We start from the raw sequence: 22,728 nt of genomic DNA, 5'->3' as shown, positions 1-22,728 counted from the left end.
CGTCACGTGACTTACATAATGTGCTTATTTTAACCCAAACCATGATTTTCCTTAGCAAGTAGTTTTGTTGCCTAAAACTAACCAAACTACAACCGTTTCACAACATTTACCACGTGTTAAACGTCATGTGGCTTGTCAACGCATGTAATTTTAGGGACAAAACAATTTTGTCGTTTAGGTATGAGGATGTGTTGCATAAATTGTTATGAGAATTGTTAATTACCAAACTTTGTTTTTATATTTACTAACTTGACTGCATAATGAGAACACGTTGGCGAGGCAAATTGTGACGTTGCAATGGTGTATCGACGTGACATGGAAAGGTGCCATCAAACAACGTATTTGCATCCATGTTTAGGAACACTCAGACTGAATATATACGCAATCAGAGCCACACACATGCGCAGATATTGCCCCTGGCAAGAGGTTCTTTATGCGGGAGAGACATGAGTGACTTTGAGATTGAAAGGCTCTGCAGGGGCTCCACTGGAATCCTTTTTGTTGAGTGGTTAAAAGTGATTGCCATGAATGCATGAATCTCAAGGCACAGGTTGAACCTCTGGCGGACCACATTTGAAACATATCTGCTGCACCAAAACGTCAAATTCATCCATCCCTTGATCAAAAGTGGATCATTTTGAAAAACCAGCAGTGAACCAGCAGAGAAGAGGAACACAACTGTTTGAGCAGATAAAGATTGACATATGCAACCCCACAAGGTGCAGTGCGTGAGAGCCAAGTGAGGGTGCTATGGAGCAGACTGACCGCTGGCTGGAGCACATCTACTTGTTGTTTCCATTCCTTCAACATGTGGAACCTTAATGTCAACCTTTAAGTACCGCTCAGACATGCAACCAGAGCTAAAAGAGTTTGTTTCCTCTGTCCATCTCTGTCAGCCTTACTTCTTCACACACAAAAAGGCAGATGAAAGGACTCATCTCTGTATCCCCGAAGTAACATAACCTTGTTTCCTTAACTTTCCCTTACTCAACACATGTGCGCTCTTACATTCAACACACACACACACACACACACACATACACAGACACACACACACGCAAATGGACGCACCCCCGTTCACACACTGCCACGCACACTCGCTGCTCATCATTCTGTGGCAGGTTTTGTCACTCACCCTGGCTGTTGGGTCCCCCCTCTCCCTCCTCGCAGTCTGTCACGTTGTTCAGCATCCTCTCTCCTCCTCAGGCTGTGCGCACTGAGCACAGCTCCTGATCTTGTTGCTTAGTAAAAAGCTTTTGGGTGGGCTGGAGCCTACGACGAGATGCGCTTTACTTCTGCGTCTCACTGCCTCTTTTCTCTTGCTGCTGGTAGCTTAATTTTTTAAAAAAGCAGTAGAGAAAGGAGAGCAACATTTTATTCTCTCTTTTACTTGTCCTGTCTGTTGCGTGAATCCCTGTGTCTCTCTCTTCAGGAGGAGGATAGAGAGACTGAGGGAGGCTGCAGGGGAGAGTTGATGATGGCGCTCGGTGTCACTCACATGCACACGCTCGGTCTCTGTGCACCACTCGCCCCCCAGTCAGTTTAAGCCTGGTGACTACATTCATCATGTATTCAGACGTTATTATCCCTCCCTCTCTCCCTCCCTCATGGAAGTTCATCATGAGAGAGGGATATATGGAGAGGGATTGAGAGACAGGGGGGATGCACGTCAAATGACAAAGTACTGCCTCCTGAGATTAAGCATCTCCTTTGATGTTCTTTTCAGATGGAAGACGAGAGTAAATTTCATTACTGTGTATTCATCTCTCTTTTGTTATTTTCCCCCCACCATGCTTCTTCTCTTTTATATTTTCTTGTGTGGTCTTGGCCCATTATCTGTGGAAGGGCTGCAGGCTGCACTTGTATAACCTAAAATCCAAGCATCTCTTACCCCACGCTCTGGTTGAACTGCCCTGGTGTTGCCATTATTTGGGTCTCCTGGATACGTGTGTGGGAGAGGCTATTTTTTAAACGTTAACTTTTATGTTTGCTTTTTTTTATTTCTAATCAATATCTAAAGACAAATTGTATCTAAAGACAAACAATAAAAGAAAGACAAACACTTGGCGGCTCTTGTGTGTTTTGTACCACAATTTTTTTGTGCCTTCTCTTATTATGGACCAACCTGCCCATAAATATTCTATGCAACTTCTGGAAATTCCTTAAGAAACATCTAAAAACTCACCCTTTAAATCTTGCTTTTAAGTACCCTGTATCATTGATTTTATTGAATCTTAACAAAAGTATATTATATTTACTCATATTCAATGTTACAGTGTAATTCATATTATTCTACCCCTTTTACTTTATTTTTTTATCTATACAAGTTGATGTAAAGCATTAGAGTTACACTGTGCGTGTGAAAGGTTCTGTACAAATAACATTATTAATATTATCGTCATCTCTAAATTGTGTGGATTTTTGTTTTAAAAAGGAAATTACAATGAACTTTGCATTAAGAAGCTGTGTCAAATTACTCACACTTTAGCTTCTACTGGAACACAAATGTCAATTTCACATGTCACTTCTCTGATCATAGTAAAATGTCTATAACTATTCATTGGTTCGGGGTCACCTCAAGGACCCTGAGTGAAATTTCTATTTGTATGGAAGGCAGCATCATGCTTCCATGGCAAGGTGGCTTAATGAGTAGGAATGATAGATTGTGACAAGTGACAAATGACAAATTAGAGGGGAGGAGGGAGGGGTGGGGTTGGGGAGATGTGGCCGAGCTGGTTGACAGGGCAAAGGGGACAAAGGGACAAAATAGAACGAAGATTAGAGGAGTAAAGTGAGGAGAGGCTAAATGAGGCAATTGAGAAAAAGATGGACAAGAAAGAGAGATATACAGGTGGCTGTTAAAGACTTAAAAGCTGCAGGCACATGGATTATACATTCTTGTGTATCATTCATTTAAGCCACACCACCTGCCTAGTTTTAAAGCTAGTGTGGCCAAAAACACATCTGAAATTTGATGGATGAAAGGAGAAAAAAAGCCATTAGTATTTCTATGCTTGACATTATGTCACATTGAACTTTGTGCCCATCTCTGGTTAGATGATCTCTGAGTTTTGGCAGATGTTCAGACACTTTATCCTCACTGACTGGCTCAAGCTACAGACTGCATCATGTTCACTCGTGTCACTGTGTGGTGCTCAGTGCTTTCTGATATTTTAAACATCACGCATTCTTCTAGCTCCACTGTAATTACCTTGTAAGATGAAGTAGGAAGTAGGGCAAGGAAGGAAAATGAAATTGCATCAATATATGGAAGCTGGAAGAGGGTTACAGAGTGGGTCACAAGAGGGGAAGAGGCAATTTAGAATCTGGCATTTCAGACTATAATCAAGCATGTTACCACTAGTGAGAGGGACACATTAAACAAAAGAAACACAAAGAAGACAGCTTGTTAGACATGAAACTGAGGATTTGCACGAGGGGGATAAAGAAGAGGATAATCAGTACTCAAGCTTTCTTTTCCACAGTGTAAACAGCTCTCAAATGGTCCTCAAAGTGTAAATACCAGATTTAAAACACTGCCATTTCCATGATATCTGGATTTATAGCACAAGCTGTGAAATTTCACTGGTATTTATTTATTTATCATCTCATGTTTTCTGCCATGTAACATAGTGCCACCTAAAGATCAAAACGCTCCTTGTAACGTCAAGAACGTTATGTTAATGTCACTATTAACCTGTACCTGCATTAAACGAGCCTTAACTGGTTTATCATCTGTTTTTGTGTTCTATTAATGAGTGTGTACCTGGTGTTGTTGGAAAAGATCATGCATGCTCAGTCAAACTATTCTGTCAAAATAAAGGTTAAATGAATAAATGCACCATCTCCATGGTTTAGGTATATATGTCAATGTGTCCATATAAAGCCCAACTCTCTATAAATGCCCTGTGATGAACCAAAAAATCCAAGCTGCTAACAGAACCAGAGGTTCGGTTTCATTCTTTACACCTCGCAGTTGCTTTTTCATTGTTCCAGTTTATGTGATGATGATGTCTCACCTTTTAACAGTAGCTAGGTTTCCATCCAAATATAATGCAAATTTAATTAATAATATTTCCAGAAAATCAGCAAAAGAAAATAAAATTCAAATTACCATCCACAAACATTATATGAATATTAGGATATTTTAATAGTTGGTGGATTAGTCAAACCTCTAAATGCGGCACATGTTCACCAGCTAGCTGTTAACTTTGCTGCTGTCTGCTGCTGAGCAGTGTACAGTTGGTTTTTAGAGCTTTTTCTGTGAAAACACTTGCCTGTTGAGGCCAAAGATGATACTATGAGCACAGTGAGAGTGAACTAAGTTGTGGGCTATAAAAACAAAACAATGTGCTAAAATTCGCTATAACTCTCCCTAGAACTAAGGGGAACTCAGTCGGTTGGAGACTAACCCTGCAAGTATATCAAATATGCGTGTGGCCTAACTCCTAGTTTCCCTGCCCTGTCATTGAGAGTGGGCTGTTGGCTGGGCTTTGATTGGCAGAGAGCCTGAGAGCCATCTTCATCTGGGCCAAGCGGCTTTAGCTCTTAACCCATGGGCACCTCCCTCCCTCGCTCCCTCGCTCCCTATCGCCTGCCTGCCTGCTTGCCTGCTTGCCTGCCTGCTTGCCTGCCTGCCTGCCTGCCTGCCTGCCTTCTGCTGCTACACGTGTCTCTGGATAGTACTGTTTACACTCTGATTCACACCTATGTTGGTATACACAAGCATGCAAGCCCACGTAACACACAAGCAAGTTACCTACAAAGAAAGCTTTGCAAACAGACATACATGCACACGTACCCAGACACTTTCCAACGCCCTAATCCTGCAGATTAAGGCCACGGAGCGCTGGATTGAAATCCACTTTTTCTTTTTCCTGATGAAGCTCAAGGCCTGTTTTGTAGCCTGCAGTTCTTTATGTAGTTCGTCTGGCAGCTGAGCACATCTAACCTTTGTCACACCATCCATTGTTACCGCTTATCCTGCGTACAGGGTCGTGGGAGGCTGGAGCCAATCCCAGCTGACATCGGGCGAAAGGCAGGGTACACCCTGGACAGGTCGCCAATCCATCATTGGGCCACAGATAGACAAATAACCAGTCACACTCACACTCACACCTAAGGACAATTTAGGATCACCAATCAGCCTAGTCTGCATGTCTTTGGATGGTGGGAGGAAGCCGGAGAACCCGGAAAGAACCCACAGACACGGGGAGATCATGCAAACTCCACACAGAAAGGCCAGGTTGACCTTGCTGTGAGGCAACGATGCTATCCACTAGGTCACCGTGCTGCTCTTTGTCACAACTATTCAGCCTGAAAAAAACTTATATAGAAACAAGAAACAAAAACCGACCAGGTTTAAAGTGCAATGCAGCAGGCTCAAATTAAAAGACGTTTGTTAAAGTCATGTTGTGGCTAGAACCAGATGAACCAGATGAAACCTACTTTTTCTTTTACTTCTTGCTCTGTCCCTGTATTTGAAAAGTTCAGTTTGTTATCAAGAATAAGTAATGAGGCAGTTTCTTCAAGATGAAAAAAAAGCTAAATTAACTTGGTTAAAAGCAAAAAGTAACTAGCCTAGATTAGCAGAGAAAAAGTAAGTGCTGCCTCCATTTTTTATTCTGGTGAATTTCATGCAATTCGGTGTAATTCAATACATTATGCAAAAGGAAATGCTGTAAAACAGCTACATTTAATCTCTAAGAATTATGTGTTGTACGGGGAGAAGAGTAACAGGCAGAGAGGTAGAGTGAGTATGCTGTGCCTAGCTGCTGCTGCTAGTTACGGGTAACTCTATATTTTGTAACCTGGACACTATTTTCTCAAGGTTTTTGTGTCTATGTGACTAATAGAGACAACATCTTTTGTCAATGGAGTCTGGTGGCTTTGAACAGAGCGATATAGCGGCTGTTTCTAGTTAAACAAAAATGGTCTAGGTCTATCTCTTTAGGGATCCTTTCCACAATGTTATCAGACACTTGTACTAACAATCGCAGCCTGTCAGCACTCTGTCAGCACTTTAGCAGGTGTACTTTGAAGGTGTGCAATTGCCACCAAATATTACATTGCAGCTCTGTTTTACTGCTGTGCTTGTACTACTGGACCAATGTCAGAAATAGTTTTCCACATTAGTCACTTTTACACAAAACATGGGGAAATAAATCCAGGTTGAAAAATGTACCCTAAAGTAAAGTTGTTGACGGTTTGCTCTTCTCCTGTGCTTCACTTACCAACATAGCCTAAATGTGTTGTAATAATAAAAACACACGTTTGTAGATGCTGCATTTTTCCAGTGATTATCCAAAGGCAGAGTGCAGTATATACACTTTTAGGTATAATGAAGGTGCTCTGGCAATTATTTTTAAATAAACAACCTAAAAGTCATAAGATTAAGTTTCACTGTTTTACTGCTCACTGCAAAAATATCAGTATATCAATATATGCAGCTGCCTATATGTGACGTTTTCTGTAGAGTTAATAGAACCATCCAAGATTTTAAAATTGAATTACATATAAAACATACAAATAAAAAACATATTAGGTTTATATGCCTGCATCATCTCTTCATCTCCATACAGGGGCAAAATTCTGGACCCTGTTCCCTCCCCACATCCACGGCTATTCATTCTAGTATCTTTGTGGGCCTTCCTCAGATGAGGGCCTTGTATACTCAGTCCCCCTCTGATACCTACAGGATACCAGTATCATACATACAGACTGATACCAACAGGGAATGCTTTGTCGTTATCAACACTATCCTGGGAGATTTAAGATTTATGACAGATATGGGGCTCTGGGAGCAGTCAGGGACGAGCGATAGAGCTGGTCTGAATTTATCCCCAAGCTGGACTTTGCGAGGACATCGAAGGGCAGGAATGATCTCTGGTCCTGTCCCCAAAACCATCTCTGTCATCACTAGCATTCCCATGAACTACAGGGAGAGAAATATATACGCTATATGCCCCTCCTTCCCCAGCCACCTGCCAACCGCCCATCCTCCCTTCCCCCAAAGCACTTCAGCTATAAGCACAGCCAGAGGAGGATTCAGCCTTGGGTGACATTTTAGGCCACGCTGCATTTCAAAGAGGCATGGGTCAAGGACATAAAATGGTTCCTTGTTACTGTTAGATATATTCTGTCTTTTTGTATTTATCCCATTTGAAAATGATAAGATATAAATATTTCTCGGACAAAGGAATTGACATTCAGATTACATCTGACTGACATCTGACATTTTGGTAAATACGCTTACTTGTAGAGAGTTGGATGAGAAGATTAATACTGCTCTTTGTATCTGTCCATGAAATATGAAGCTGCAGCCAGGCGATGGTTAGCTTAGCTTAGCTTAGCTTAGCTTAGCATAAAGACTGAAAAAATGTTGTGATATTACAGTATAATGGGACTGTTACTGACTCTGAATGTCTTTATCAAGGAAAATTAGATTATAAAATTAGAATATATCACATACTTTAGGAACATCTACTACATTAAAGTGTACAAAATATAGAAAATGTGTTGTTTCTATTTAAAGGTGCATGATTAAAGAAGGATGCTTCATCTCCAGGAGAGGTAAAGGTGAAGCTCCTCTGAGCTTCATTTCTCTTATTACTTTGAAGTGGTTCACCTTATATTCTAAATGACCATCTGTCTACTTTCATGTAGGAAAATATAGACAGAAAGTGGACATGGAATCAATACACTGTCATATCAATAATGTGTGCCAATGTAATTAAACGGTGGTGTATGGTGGTAGTTGGGATAAATGCAAATGTTAATCTAGATGAGCAGCTGTGATTAAGTGTGAAATTAGAAGATAGATGACATAAAAATGCATACATTTGCTCTGTGGATAGTTGAACTGAGTGATTTTGCATAGTGGCAACAGATCTGATATAATTTGATCTGAGACTTTCCAGATTATGTGTGTACAGTGGGTTTTTATTGCTTTTTGCTGGAAAAAAAGCTGCCTGCTACAACTGAATACGATGCTAGGAGAGCGGTGAGAGTGAACCATTGTTAATGGCTGCTTTAGGGGTGAGTACTTGAACAACAATGACACGAGTATGAACAACAACAACAACAACAACGTTTTGACACCATGTATTAATTGTACCAAGTTGAGCACAACCCGAGAACATGCTCCCTCTCTCTGGAAATGCCACACATCACATGTCCTTGAGAGTCTTTAATAAATGTAAACAAATAAAGATGACTTTTAAAAATGTAGCTTAGCATAATGGCTGTGAATAAATAAAAAATTACAGGGCTATGAAATAAAAATAGTTCATAGAAAACGGAAATGAGGGAAGAAGTCCCAGTTGATGAATGATGCAAAAATCTAAGAGATAATCTGACTGACAAACAGTGGTGGAATGTAAAGTATTTTGCTTAGGTACACATTTAAGGTACTTTTACTTTACTTGAGAAAATATTGTACTTTTTTACGTCACTATATTTGTTGTCTGTCAGCTTTTGTAGTTACTTTACAAATTTACAAATGTCACGATCCCCAGGCCTTGACCCCCTGCACTAGGCTCTTGGTAAGTGAATGAGTGAGTTTTTCATTATTTTTCCCTTTGGTGTGACTGCAGGATGCTTGGTGTGTTTTGGTTTTTGTGTTGTCTGTCTGTGTTCTCCCCTCCTTGCACAGTTGGCGAAAGGGAAACGTGTCCACAGATCTGGGTCACTTGTTCACCTGCTTCCCAGCCCTGATCACTCACCTGCTTGCTATCAAGCAATCTACTCAGCCTTCTTAAACTGCCTCCAGCCATCCAGTCTCTGCTGGATTGTTGTGTCATTCTGTGTATGCACTTGCACCAGCCAATTTCGTATTGACTTGCTTGTTGAGTTAGTCTGTCCTCTTGGCTCCTTTGTAACTTCGTTTCTCTCTGTCTCTAGACACCTGCACCTGCCTTCGTTTTGTGATCTCTGGACCCAATCCTTTTTACCTTGCCTGCCCATCAGTCAGCTCAAGTTATCTGCCTGCCTGCCGCCCTCCCCGACCATGCTTTAACATCCACCGTTTGTCCACACCAATAAACATCCTGAACTGCTCTGTCTCCAGTCTGCTTCTGGGTTCTGTTTAGGAAATCCTGACAACAGCTTTTCTATAAAATATGATGCTGTGGTAAAAATGAAACGGGTTTATACAAGTAAAATTATTAATGGATTAACTGATTAATTGATTGAAAAAAGATTACAATAAAAAAATTATTTTTCATGCAAAACAATTTCATTGTTCCAGCTTCACAAATGCGCTGCTTTTCCTGATAAGAATTCAAATTTATTTGTAATAATTTTGAGGTTTGGATTATTGGTTGGACAGAACGAGCATTGTGAAGGTGTCACTTATTTGGGCTCTAGGTAATTGTGACGGAATTTCTCACTATTTTCAGACTTTTTACAGTCAATCAATTTGTTTAATGGAGAAAATAATCAGCAAACTCATCTTTAATGAAATTAATCACTAGTTGCAGTCCTATACAAAACAATTCACAACGAGCTCCACCTCAACCAACTACATCAGTAAAATCCTGCTTTTACATAAATGCATGAGTAATAATGATATAATATTAGTATCAAAGTCACAGGGACCATTTTTCTGCATAATGAGTACCTTTGCTTTAATAATTTAACTACATTTTGCTGATTATACTTACATACTTTTACTCCAGTAACATTTTAACAGAATGCATTTACAGTGTGGTGGTAACAGTCTTACTTAAGCAAAGGTTTTGAATACTTCCTCCCCCACTGCAGGTGTATTTGCATGTGAGAAAGACAAACATTGTTTAATTCAAAACTGCAACTTACTGAAAACAGATGCACCTAGAGTGTTTAAATGTCTTTGATTTTCTGCATACCTTTGGCTTTAGCCTTTATGTTTTTATGGTTGTGTCCCCTGAATGACCTCAGTTTGATCTTTGCCATTGGGATTTGACAAGATTTGCCTGAGGGGGTTCAATAAAGCCTAGGGTCACTGTATTGAACAGTATGGATTGCACATGTAAGTATAAAGTAGGCTGTAAAATTGCATTTTGTGACTTCATCTAATGACTGTGACCATGTTTGTACCTCAGGCAAATGTATTCCATTGTTTGGACAAATAATAAAGCAATATAGGGTCTCTTGCAACAAAGGCATCGCCAGATGTTTTGACTGTAGCCCCAAATGTAACTCAACAACAGCAACAAAAGTATTTTCCATGTTAATATGCAATAATCTCCATTACACAGCCTGTCTCGCAGCTCTTCAAAGAGCGGAGGCTACTTGCAATAATATTGCTACATTTTGTTTGAAGTTCACATAACGTGACCCACACCGTTACTCAGCCTGCCTGCATTTAGGGAAAGAACGAGAGGAGAGAGGGAGAGAGAGAGAGAGAGAGAGAGAGAGAGAGAGAGAGAGAGAGCGCATTGCTCACAGTTTCAGGGCTTGCCCTAGCAAAATTGTAATCAGTAGCCTACATTTAAATACAAATGTTGTCGGTTAACAGTCGCCGCAAAGAAGTGAGAAAATATCATGACACCTGACCGCAACACTGACACCTGACGCTCTGTGTCCTCCTGTCTCTGTCCCCCTCGCTCTGAGACACTACTGTTTACTGTCTCCAGGATGCTTCATTCCCTCTAAAGCGGCTGTGTGCTGCACTTTATTAGAGTTGCTGAAGTGAACATTTGTGTGGAATTGTGGTGATATTTATGTCTGATCACAAGTGTTTTCAGTTTCGGTTTTCTTCCTCTGATGAAGAGCTGTGCGCTCTCTCATAGAGTAGACTAAAATCCCAGACCAGACGGTCTAAAGCGGGTAGCCTCAGGGGTGGACTGGTAATCTGGCATATGGGCACCTGTGGGCCGTCAAACCTTTGGGGCCGGTGTAACTAATTATTTATTTATATAGCCTAACTGTTTATTTTTTTTAATGGGCCAATGATCGGCCCATAGGCCTAAAGCATAGGCCAATACTGACATTGGGCTGGCCCAATCACATCTCTTACTAGCCCCCACTCCCCATATGCTAGAGCTGTTTCTTGTGTTGTGGGCAAAAAGTTTATTTTTTTAATTCGCCAAATGCGCGAAAATAACCAATATGTTTGCTACCAGGCTGCAGTAGCTTCAACATCAGCTGCAGTAGCCTACCCTGCATAGAGCAGGCAATTGAAGGAGTAAAGGAGAGCCATGGCCACTGGCAGGCAGAGGAGGAGGCATGTGACAGCAAAACAGTGACAGGGCTGAGGGACAGAGAGAGCAGGGGGAGAGTGGAGGTGAAGTGGTAAGCATGGAGTAGCTCAACCTGTAGGGAGGGAGGGTCATTTACACTGGGGACATGTAGCCACCACTTTTTTAAAGCATTTGTTTAAAAAAATTCTGAAAAATAGCTTGCACCAAGGAATGTTAATTAACAAATAAAAATGCAATGAGAAAGGTTTATTTGCACAATAAGCCTGCAATGCAGTGTAAATATAGAATAAATCTCTATATTAAAAAAAACTAACCAAAGGTAAAAAAAAAATAGAATTAGCTACTGATTACTGCATTATATTCTATTATATTTTTTCTTCTTCTACTATCTTCTTGTCACCTGCCACCTAAATTTTGTCCCTCCCTTTATAAAAATAAAGACATTTCCACCATAAATTGGTGCTGAAAATGTCTGGAAATTAAGTGTTAAGCCCCCGATGTTTCAAGAGCCTGAAACGCCCCTGTCTTGCAATATGACACACAATATAGTGATATGTTCACTAGTGACACTGAGGCAGAAATGCTTTTTTCTTTTATTTGAACATGTTTGAACTGTTCTGACATTTTTATGGCTGTTTTGTCTGAAACAAAGTACGTGAAAACATGTTAAAGATATGGTATAATTGATTGCTGCTGTTTGGAAAAAGAACATGGCTCTTCACTAACACCGATTTTACGATATACTGTGGAGAAAATCAACTGGAGATTTATCAGACCAAAAGCTCAAGTGAGTAGGTGTTGCAAGAAAAAGCTGACAGAAAAGATCTAGGCAACATCTGTCACAGATCAATATATCCACTCACACGTTGTAGAGCCACAGATGGATATAGTTATACAGCTGGTAGTAATAGATAGATAAAATTGTAGAGGCTTTCTTTCTCATATCACCTAATATTTTATGACACAGTTGTGGTGCTGAAATCTAGAGAAACTAAAGAAACTAAACTGGATTTTTATATTTTAATAATGATGCTTCTCCGTGTGTGTCATATAGAAAACATGTATTTAAAATGCCTAAATAGTAAGTAAAATACAAAACACATTGTTATATGTATGTCCTTTTTATGTGCTGTTTGCATATATTGTGTCATAATCACGTGAAAACATTTTAAACAGACATTTGTTTAGGGTTTTGGATATAATAACTGAATGAACTGTTTTCAATGTGACATTAATTTTCCATGCCACTTTAAAATCAAATCACAACACAGAAAACAAAGTAAGTAGGTGTGTTGCATTACAGTGCTGTCCAGCTTTAGGCAGCCATGCCAATAACAATGTTTTTCATTTAATTACTGACTCAGTAAATGCGTACATAAAAAGGAACTACAAAACAGCATGCTTTGTATTTCATTCGATTTGTTTGTTAGATTTCTTTTCATTTAGGCATTTTAAATCTTCCATGAAGTCATTGAGATAACATTTACACTATATTGGACACGCTTTGATACATCTGTGTCCTCAAATAATCTTCCATCTATCCACGATTCAGCCACATCCATCACACAAGAACATAAAAAATATTCTGAATTGATCCATCGTTTCATCCTGTATTTCTTTTTATTTTGGTCTCTAATCAAAGTGGTTAAGCAGTTTTGGTCAGGAAAAATGTCAAATGGTGTAATCCTTTTTAGCAGTGCAATCCTCTCAGCATGATGACGTACTGTAGCCTGTCTGATGGATCAGTGACTGAGCAGCAGCATCTCCTGAGATCACTCTCCGTATCCTAAAACTCAAGGGGCACTGGTTTTATTGTATAACGTGCAGATATTGTTGGTTCAATTTAAAGCGATGTGAAGCCTTCATCTCAGGTAGTAACACATAGAAACTTATGCAAAAATTCATACATTTAAAGGAATACTTAAGAATTTTGAGAAATAGACTTATTCACTTTCTTTGATGAGAGTTAGATGAAAAGATCAATACCCCATCACATCTCTATACAATAAATATAAAGCTACAGCCTGCAGCTGCTTAGCTTAGCTTAGCATAAAGAATGGAAACAGGTGAAAAGCTAGCTGGGGTCTCTCCAAAGGTAAAAAAAAATCTGCCTTCTAGTACTTGTAAACAAGTAATATTTACACTTTGTTTTTTGTATGGATTAAACAAACATGTTAAATAGTGAGTTTTAGAGGTTACCTTTGCCAGGCTGTTTCCCTCTGTTTCCAGTCTATATGCTAAGCTAAGCTAACCAACTTCATATTGACCATACAGATGTGATTGTGGTGTCAATCTTGTTATCTAACTCTCACCAAGGAAGCAAATGTTGAGCTATTCTTTTTATCAGGGTATTGTTGCATACATCTTAATGGTATTTACATTATTTTCTGTGGCACCCCTATTGTTAAATTGGACAAATATGATCTAATAATAATAATAATAATAATAATAATGTGAAAGTGCCAAGTGTATTCCTGAAATCGTTTCAATTGTCACCAACTCAGATATATATTTTTCTATTTGAATTACAGGACACTACTAAACTGTTCTGCAAAGCAATACAATAACCCTGCAACAAAATCCATCACTGTAACGCTACCTCAAACTATGGCCTCAAATGCACCCACAGGGATTTCTCTGACACAGATCCAACACATTATGGTTTCAAACGGCATTTTATTGCAGGATTGATCAATTGCTCGTTATAGCTTGTAAAATTTAGCCACGTATGCATTACTGCTTCTCTGCTTTTGAGAAATGAACTTTAAAGTCGTCCAAGGAAGGTTAAATCTAGGGCAACTGGACTTGGTTACTTGAAGATGTTTCACCTCTCATCCAAGAGGCTTCTTCAGCTTTAACTGACCGCAGGGAGTCCCAGTATTTGACATTTTGAAGTGTTCCTGTTGTGCTGGCTGGTGACCAACAGATGGCGACACAGACTGTGTGTCTGCTTGTTCCCTGGCTAATCACTGTTGATAATTTGCATCTTTTACTAAGTGTATTTATTCAGATCTTTTACTTAAGTAAAAGTAGCATGTTTAGGATAAATATTACTGCATTAATGTGTATGTTGCATTGTGCTTCTGTGGATGTTTAAGGTTGAGCTATTTTAAACTGATATACTGTTGGGTAGTTTAAGCTACAGCAATTCATCATATTATATAAGATCATCATATGGTTGTAGCATCACTGTCCTTTGAGAACCATGTATCTCTAAACTCAGAAAAACAGTTCTCAGCTTTGTGACGATGCATCATCCAGCTGATCCAGGTTGAAACAGTTTATTTAGCTTAAGAAGCAGGATGCTTCAATTTATCAGGAAAATTCAAATCTGAAAACTAACTAAAGCTATCAGACAAAAGCGGTGGAGTAAAAAGTACAATATTTTTCTCTAAGATGTAGTGTAGAAGTTCCTTGTCTCCTTGTGTTTTTGTCAAACTATTTCCAGGGATTTAGTCAGGGTTTTTTCTGTCTTGTTTGACATCTGCCTCCTGTGCGTTTCTGCCTTGAGGTTTACTGCTCTGCCCTCATGACAGAGCACTGGAATTTAAATTTGGACATCCATCTAGAAGGATTGTTGGGATCCACAGCTATCATACCAGTTAGCCCCGATACTGTGGGAAAAAGATCTTTTTCATCTCTGTGTTGTCTCATGACAGGCCACAAAAACCCTGGCAACAATGCTAAGATAATACAATTTAATCACCAAAGGGGAAAAATATAAATGCCTATAATAATAAAAATTACAACTACTAAACCAGTGTTTGTTTCACTAGTTGTCAGTTTAATGAACCACATTAAAAGCCAAAAACACTGTCAGTGGATTATCAGATACTATAAAGAAAAACGTGTTGCTGGTGGTGACAAGCCAAAACCAGATTAATATTCTTTTTTTCTAAGTGTTGTGGAAATTGTATATTGCTGGTGAGGGATTAAGCAAATAATTGGCAACGAATCATTGTCTTTGAAGAATTTATTAATAAAAGAGAATAAACAGAGAAGTACTATAACACAGCTGGTCCACAGACCTGCCGTCTAGGGCAGCTTTAGGCGTCTGGCCCTGAGCAAAGGGATGCATAATCATTTACACAGTCTAGGTTTCTATGTTTTGGGGAACAGAGATCCTCTCCCGGCCTTGAATGCACATTCAAGGAGAGGAGAGGAACAACAAGAGGGGGAAAACACCAAAACAATCTCGCAACTCTGACCTAAACCCTAGTAAATGTGGACGGACTAACATAAGGAGTATAGAAGAATGAAAGGTTAATGATAAAAAACACAATACATATATATCTATTAGACATAACAATAATAATAATAATAATAATAGTAAAAGAGCATGCATAAAAGATTAAATGTAAGAGGACACAATTTTTTGCCATAACACTAACTACATCCATATCGTTTTGGTCTTCACATCGTCTCAGCTGTCAATTGGACCAGCAGTGATGCATAATGACCTCAGTAATCCTGACGTAAGCACAAAAGAAGCATTGCCACACTCACCCATATTATGCAATCAGCTAGTCTGTTATCTAAACTGATACCAGTGTTAATTTAAAACAAAAACATAATCCAACATTTGAAATGCAATAGTCATTTTGACAACTCAAAATACAAGATTGTTCTTCTTTATAGTTTTTAATGCAGAGCAGGTGGTATCACTTTTAAAATATGGGAGATAAATGGCAAATCAGTGAGACAAAAAGGCGACAAAAGATTTATTTGTCGCATAATAATTATAATAATATTAAATCACTTTAAATTTATTGACTTTATAGCTAGCAAAAAAAAGGTCTACAAGCCTACATTAATTGGAAATGTACTACAGGCAATACTATAACAGTGAAGGTGAAACAGACAATCTGCCACAACAAAATGACACCACAACCACCAACATAATTTTCTAACTGGCCAGGCCGGTGCCAAATACAGATTTCAAAAATGTTTCAAACATCTTTCCCAATGAGTGGCTTACAGCCTTATGTAACCTCCGCACAACACGGTAATCACAGTCATATATTTGTGCAGTGTTGTTGGCACACCATCAGTAAACACTCGTGGGTGGCTGCAGGGAGGAGCAGGGACCCCTGCTGCACGCTGGGCTAAGTAGGGCCAGATTGCTGTCGGCAACCTGTGAAGAAGCCAGTGTGTGAATTATTAGATGACCCTTCATTCAGCAGGAGACATGAAATCCTCTCCTTGGTAGAGATCAAATCATAGAACCTGGGTTTCCACAGCAACTGTGCACCATGTCTACTATAGCAACCAGTTCTCGTGTCTGATGGTATTTTTCTTTCTCTCAGTTTCTTAAACCCCCTCATGTTTTTCTCGTTTCACTCAGTGGCATACCTCTGCTGTGAAATCCTGTACATCCTACATGACGGAAAGATTCAGTTGAATTTTTGATGTTAAAGGTTCAGTGTGTTATATTTAGGAGGATCTACTGACAGAAATGCAATAATACACATAACTATGTTTTCAGTGGTATATAAAGACCTTACATAATGAACCATTATGTTTTCATTACCATAGTCATATCTATCTACATACAACACGGGTCCCATTACATGGATGTCGCCATGTTGCCCAGCCATGTTTCTACGGTAGCCAAAACAGACAAACTGCTCTACAGAACGCGTCTCACCACTATGTTGAAAATGTACGAAGAAGAAGAAGAACAACTAACGTTAGTAGTAGTAGTAGGATAGTAGTCAACTGGTTTATTAGAAGTCAGAGAAGAAGAGAAATGTGGACAAATGGTGGCCCACGCGTAATATTTTGCACAAGAGCTGACAGAGCGTGTCGGCCACTGTAGCTTCTCCTGCATGCTAGGGAGGGGTGAGCGGTGACTGATGGTGCATTCATGTTGTGTCGGGATAATCTGTATCTTTTTTTCCTCTTTAAATCTTTATTGCAAAAAGAGAATAAAGTCAGAGACATTTTAGCGGAGACATGCCACTCAATCACATCCTCAATACAACTCTATGGGGAAAGCCCGTAACGGCAAAGATGGCAGTTATCCTGCCTCTCTTGCTAGAAAACCAGTCGTCTGCTTTTAACAGCCAAAGTGGGAAACATATTTCAGCCAATCGTGTGATTCCACTGACGTAAGGGTCTGTGTTACTTCTACTGCGCATACGCGGAAGTGGTGATGCATGCGTAGTAGAAGTAAAACCGATCGGGAAAAACGCTTTTTAAACATTATTTTGGGGCAAAGTTGTCAGTGATTTTTTATCATATTTTAATGCTGATTCTATTCATGTAGTTTTTGTCACTGTGACTTGTATAAATGCAGCTCTGATTCTCTCCCCATTCATTTAGATAGGAGCCTGATCTTGTTAGACCGAAATAGCTGCCCGGAGGCGTTGCCAAGATGGCGGCCGAGTGGCATGACTTGCCTAAATCGACTTTGATAAAGTGTACATGTGACATAAAGAAACGTAAACAGAACTTTGATTTGTGCAAAATCACATATTGCGTATACATATTTTGCAAACATGTAATTTGTGGTATGGTTATAACGTTTAGTTTGCTGTCCGTGTAGTAGAGTGAAGTAGATGTCTGCATGTTGTTTATATGCTCTGATAATGCTAATCCAACACATCTGTGTTGTAGCGTGCATGTTGATTCCACATTGCGACTTAAGAGCAGATGAACAAGCTGATGTCGGAAGAACGACTTCACAACTCGGGAAATTTGACCATCCGAGAAGCACGTGAATCCACTGTGAGCCGCTGGTTGCAATTCGCAAGATCAAGTGGTTGTACTGACCTGAAAAAAAAACATGCAAGATAGTTCAAACATTCCAAATTGTATGTCATTTAGTACTGGGTTAGTCATCATAGTGACTGGACTTGTTGAAAACAAATTAATACACTGCATATGTTGTATCAGTTTATATTTGCTTCAGAGACTAGCATTTTGATTGTCTGCATATTTCATCTATTAGCCACAAGACACTGAAACATATTTCATTTTTATCTCATAGAGAACAGCCAAAGAGTCTCTTCAGCATCTTGGCAGATGGTGGAGAGAGAGATCAGCTTGATTGCGAATCTGAAGAGGGTTCTTTTTCCTCAAAACAGTGTGCATTGCTGCATCTAATGTCAACAATATAAGAGTTTTGGCAAGGTTTTCCAGCACCTGAAAAACAAATGGCAACGGCTCTAGAGAACATAACGTGCGGAGAGAGGAGGGTCAAAAAAACACTCATTGGAGGTTATTTTCCAAATATCAGCTGTTATTGCAGAGCTGAACCAAACTGGATCCTCATCATCCTTTCTATCATCCACCCAAGTGAAAAAGAAATATACTTAAGTAGCACTTTTTTGGATGCACTTATCATATTTTAATTGCACTATACTATGTGTATATTAAATGTGTTATTTTGGAACAACTTAAAGTATGTTAAGTGTCATTTTAGAAATACTTAAAGTCAACTTTAAGATAATTGCAATATATTTTAATATACTTAGTTGTGTTAAAATGGACCTATTTTAAGTACCTTTACTGTAATTTAAATATACTTTTTAAAATTTAATTTAAAATACCCTTTTGTGCTATACTTGAAGAACAGTTTAAATATATTTTAAATGTGTTCCCTGAACATTTTTATTAGCATTTCAGCATATTAGTAATTTATTACTAGTATACTCCAAGAGCCACTATTAATATCTTGGGAAGCTGCTTTGTGAAACCATTCAGTATGAGAATAATGCATTATTAATGCATTAAAAATATCTTGCAAAATGCCCTTTTAGCATAATAAAAACCAGTAAGAGCACACACACATACAGACAACTAAAAAACTTTAATTTTGTGTATATTACAAAAATAAATTCCTGTACATTAAAAGGTACAGCAGCATGTATCACATCTTAATCAAAATACCTTCAAATAAAAATAAAATCAGTAAAATGATGACATATGATCAGTATTACTGAAAAGTACACTATACACATCCCATCATTAATGTTACCCATGGGGGTCCCTCATACGGTTTGGACTGTGGGCCCGGCTCAGATGACCTCACGGCAAGCCATCCCACTTCTGACACCATATGCGGCCAAAGGCGAGAGCAGTCACCCTGCCCAGATTCAAACACAGGTCTACAATGTACCAAACATGCAACTTTGACAGCACTGCCAAAGAGCCAGGCTCGTTGGTATGGCATTCCAAGCGCTTACTCAACTGTAGTGAAGATACTCCGTCACAAGCAAACAATACAAAAGGTGGAACCAAACTGAAACTGAAAAATGTCACAATCCTTATCCTTGGAGTGGAGGGTCGGTATCTTTGAGTAGGACTCGTTGCATTTTCTGTGACTGCAGACACTATGGGATTTGGAAACTGCTTTATCACATAGCATCTGTGGAAGGGAAAAGGAAATATTTTGTCTACTCTTTGTCGAATGACAGCGTGAATGTGGCGGGGGAGGAGGCGACTTTAGCAGGTGATATGCCGAATTTCGCTTGACTGCCGAGAATTGCATGCACTTCCAAATACTGCTTTTAAACGCTATAAATTTCTTTGTGGGGTAAATGATTCAAAATATTTCATGAACGTTTAGAGCAGTTGATATTTTATTAGCTACAGTTAGTAGAAGAAGCATTCCTTGAGATTTAGCAATAAATATGTGGTGATAACCGCAGTTGATTAATGAGCACAGCAAAGAGTCTTAAAAGGTCCTATACAGGTGGATGTATAATTTGGCAAAACAGATGATGTAGGCTAATTTACCTGCCAAGATTTGCGTCCACCTCTTTTCTCAGCATAAAAGGGCGTTACCACACGCGAGGTGCATCTAATTCTCAGCAGGCAGGCAGAATTTGTCACAACACCCGGCGCTGCAAAACGTCCCCATGATGTCACATCACCATGACATAACATTAACTCGCGGGAGCAAGGCGGTGGCAGGCGCCGAGTCTGGCGCACGCGTTTGTTTTTCTCCGGCTGCACAAAGTTACAACCACCTTTTGCCTGATCATTGTTCTAAGCTCACAGTAAGCTCAGGCAGATTGTGTCTGACGGTGCTGTTTTTATACCCTGCCCCCGCAGTCGCCTGCATCTGACATTACACTAGCCTATCAAATCAGCGAAAGTCAGCCGCAGTCAGTCGAATGCACCTATTGACTACCAGTTATGAATAGCGTGCTATCTTCGACAGCTGTAGGCCCATTCTAAAGTTAACATAGCTATCCTTATTGGCTAGGCTCCTTACATGCTGGCTAATAACTTTTTTAAAGTGTGCAGTGGTATTCATGATACCAACCATTCAATTCGCAGACGGGTTGTTTGCATGCAGTAGAGAAAGAGCGAGCGACCCAGTGAGGGGAGCGAATATGCACTGTGCAGCACTGCAATAAAAATGGGTCGCCAAATTTGCTTGGGCGGCTGTTAATCTACCTGGGCGGCCTGCCCAAGTAAAGTCTATGTGTGGGAAACACTGAGGTGAAATGGTTTTCCACAAGGGACCCGTCCCAGTAAATGCACAGTTCTTCCATTACAGCATAATCAAAAACATTACATAAACACTACTGTGCATTCAGCCAAGGAGCTGTATATGATAAAATGTTATTAAACAGGTACAACAAATAACACAAACATACAGATTTGCTTAACAACTGTTCTGTCTACATGTCATTTTACATTAACACAGCAGTCAATTTGTGAAATACAAAAGTAGTCAATTACTTAATGTATAACAATATTTTAAATAAAATTATTTTTTCACAAGAATATTTGTTTATTTAGTCTGACCCCGTTGACATGTATTGAGAGCAAGAACAGTGATAGTGCGCAGGAGCAAGAATAATAAATAATTCAGTTAGGCCAGTACTTCCACCTAGTTTAGTTTCTTCATTTGCATATAATTTTAAACACTGTAATTCTATTCTTATAGCAAATCTTTATTATTATTCTTTATTTCATTTTTTTTTTATTTGAGCTAAGGCAGGAAATTCCAACTCTGGGTTTAGCATTAAGTTGGTTAAAGTTGGCAAAGGGTAGGTTTTAAAAGTTGAATACAGGATCTGTGACCATACAAATGGACATAAAGTTGAGCAGTATTTTACATAACTGCTATAACATTACTGTTATAACTGAGTTATTGGTCACTGTAATAATTCCCCCTCCATGGTTGCAGTGAAGTGAAATCTCTAAAAAACAGTGCACCTTTAGAAGATGTCCACTTTTGAATAGTCTAACACAGATGCTCAGCTGATGATTCATAGTAACTTCAGCTAAACTTTAGACTTTAGAGAATTTATACAAAAATGACAACTGTGTGATGTCTTTACAGACTATATGGGCAAGAATAATGATTACAGTGACCAATAACTTACTGTAAACATGGACATGTGAGTATTAAGGTAGACTATAAAAATGTGAACCTATTCTTTAGCACACAGACAGCAGCACATTAGTTGCATTTATTACTCTGATAAAGACCTCACTGGTCATTTTAACAGTGCAAAAGCAGAATTGAGGGCTCATACACACACATGCACAGGCCTGCCTTGTTGAAATCTCATGCATCAAATTCCAGCAACAAGTTACCGATTGTTGATTGTTCCAGAAATCTTAGTAACATTAAAAACTGCAGTACAGCAAAAAGCAAACCATTACTGTAATGTTAATTGCGTTTATTTTGTAACGCGTTACTCCCAACACTATTTAAGGCGGACGAAAGTTGCTGTCTCGATTGTGAAGCTATTAAAATGCTAACTAACGTTAGCTAACAAATATATTAATCTACGTGCTAGCATTAGCTAATGCACACCAGAGATATCCACCAAGTAAAATATTTCCAAACCAGGAGTGAGCTCTACTTTCGTTAACTTACACAATTGTGTTGTCTTGCTAACAATAATAACTTAAACTTACCAAGAAAGAAGAAGATTTTTGCTGGCAGTCTCTACGTCTGTCCTCTCCTGCTTGTCCTTGCCAGTCACACCTCTTTAGCTCTTTTCCCATTTAACTTCTGCAGGGAGCTGACCGATATTCTTCTCTCCTGTGTTCTTTTCTTATTATGTCTGTGGTGTCCACTTTCGCCAAGTCCGAGTCGGTGAAGTAAAACAAAGGAAACCTGAGAAACAAAACGATTTCTTGCCAGAAATAGCTTACCTCTCTCAACTACAGTTCACACGTTTACTTTCGTGAAGCGGACTTTCACGTTGTGTGATTGGGTCGTCGATTTGAAAACCTTGATTCTGATTGGTCCAATTGAATGCACTGCGCTAGGCGGGAGGGCACACTTCGCCCCTGTGTACACATGTGAAACAAGTATAACTACATTATGATTTAAAATATGCTTATTTCTATATGTTGTTGTTTGTTAAGTTAACAACATGTGCTGCTTCCTTCTAGGTCAGGTTACCCTTATGAAAGAGGTCTCTAGCAATTACCTGATTAAAATAAATTAAAAGTAATAAAAGAAATGAAAAAAAAGAGAAATAATATGCTTTTGAAAAATACATTTTAATGTTAAAAAAATATGTTTTAAAAATCACACTTCTGGAAATCAGGCTGAAACATGTGGTAA

The 22,728-nt window shown here is 39.1% G+C and overlaps 1 protein-coding gene across 2 annotated transcripts in view; it reads right to left on the bottom strand.

Moving 5' to 3' along the window:
• slc12a5b (solute carrier family 12 member 5b) overlaps positions 1-22,322 on the bottom strand; it is a 71,215-nt gene extending 48,893 nt beyond the window's left edge. Inside the window, exons 1-2 of one of the 2 annotated variants that reach the window (XM_046056554.1) lie at positions 22,071-22,322; positions 1,136-1,332 (exon numbers count right to left, since the gene is read on the bottom strand). In XM_046056554.1, the coding sequence (XP_045912510.1) occupies positions 1,136-1,190 (55 nt within the window). In that variant the 5' untranslated portion in view covers positions 1,191-1,332; positions 22,071-22,322. The remainder of the gene's footprint in view (positions 1-1,135; positions 1,333-22,070) is intronic. The other variant, XM_046056556.1, reaches the window with a different exon arrangement.
• Positions 22,323-22,728: the final 406 nt, after the last annotated feature.

The sequence above is a fragment of the Micropterus dolomieu genome, linkage group LG08, assembly GCF_021292245.1.
Source record: "Micropterus dolomieu isolate WLL.071019.BEF.003 ecotype Adirondacks linkage group LG08, ASM2129224v1, whole genome shotgun sequence".
NCBI lineage: Eukaryota > Metazoa > Chordata > Actinopteri > Centrarchiformes > Centrarchidae > Micropterus > Micropterus dolomieu.
This window is presented reverse-complemented; position numbering and strand designations above follow the sequence as displayed.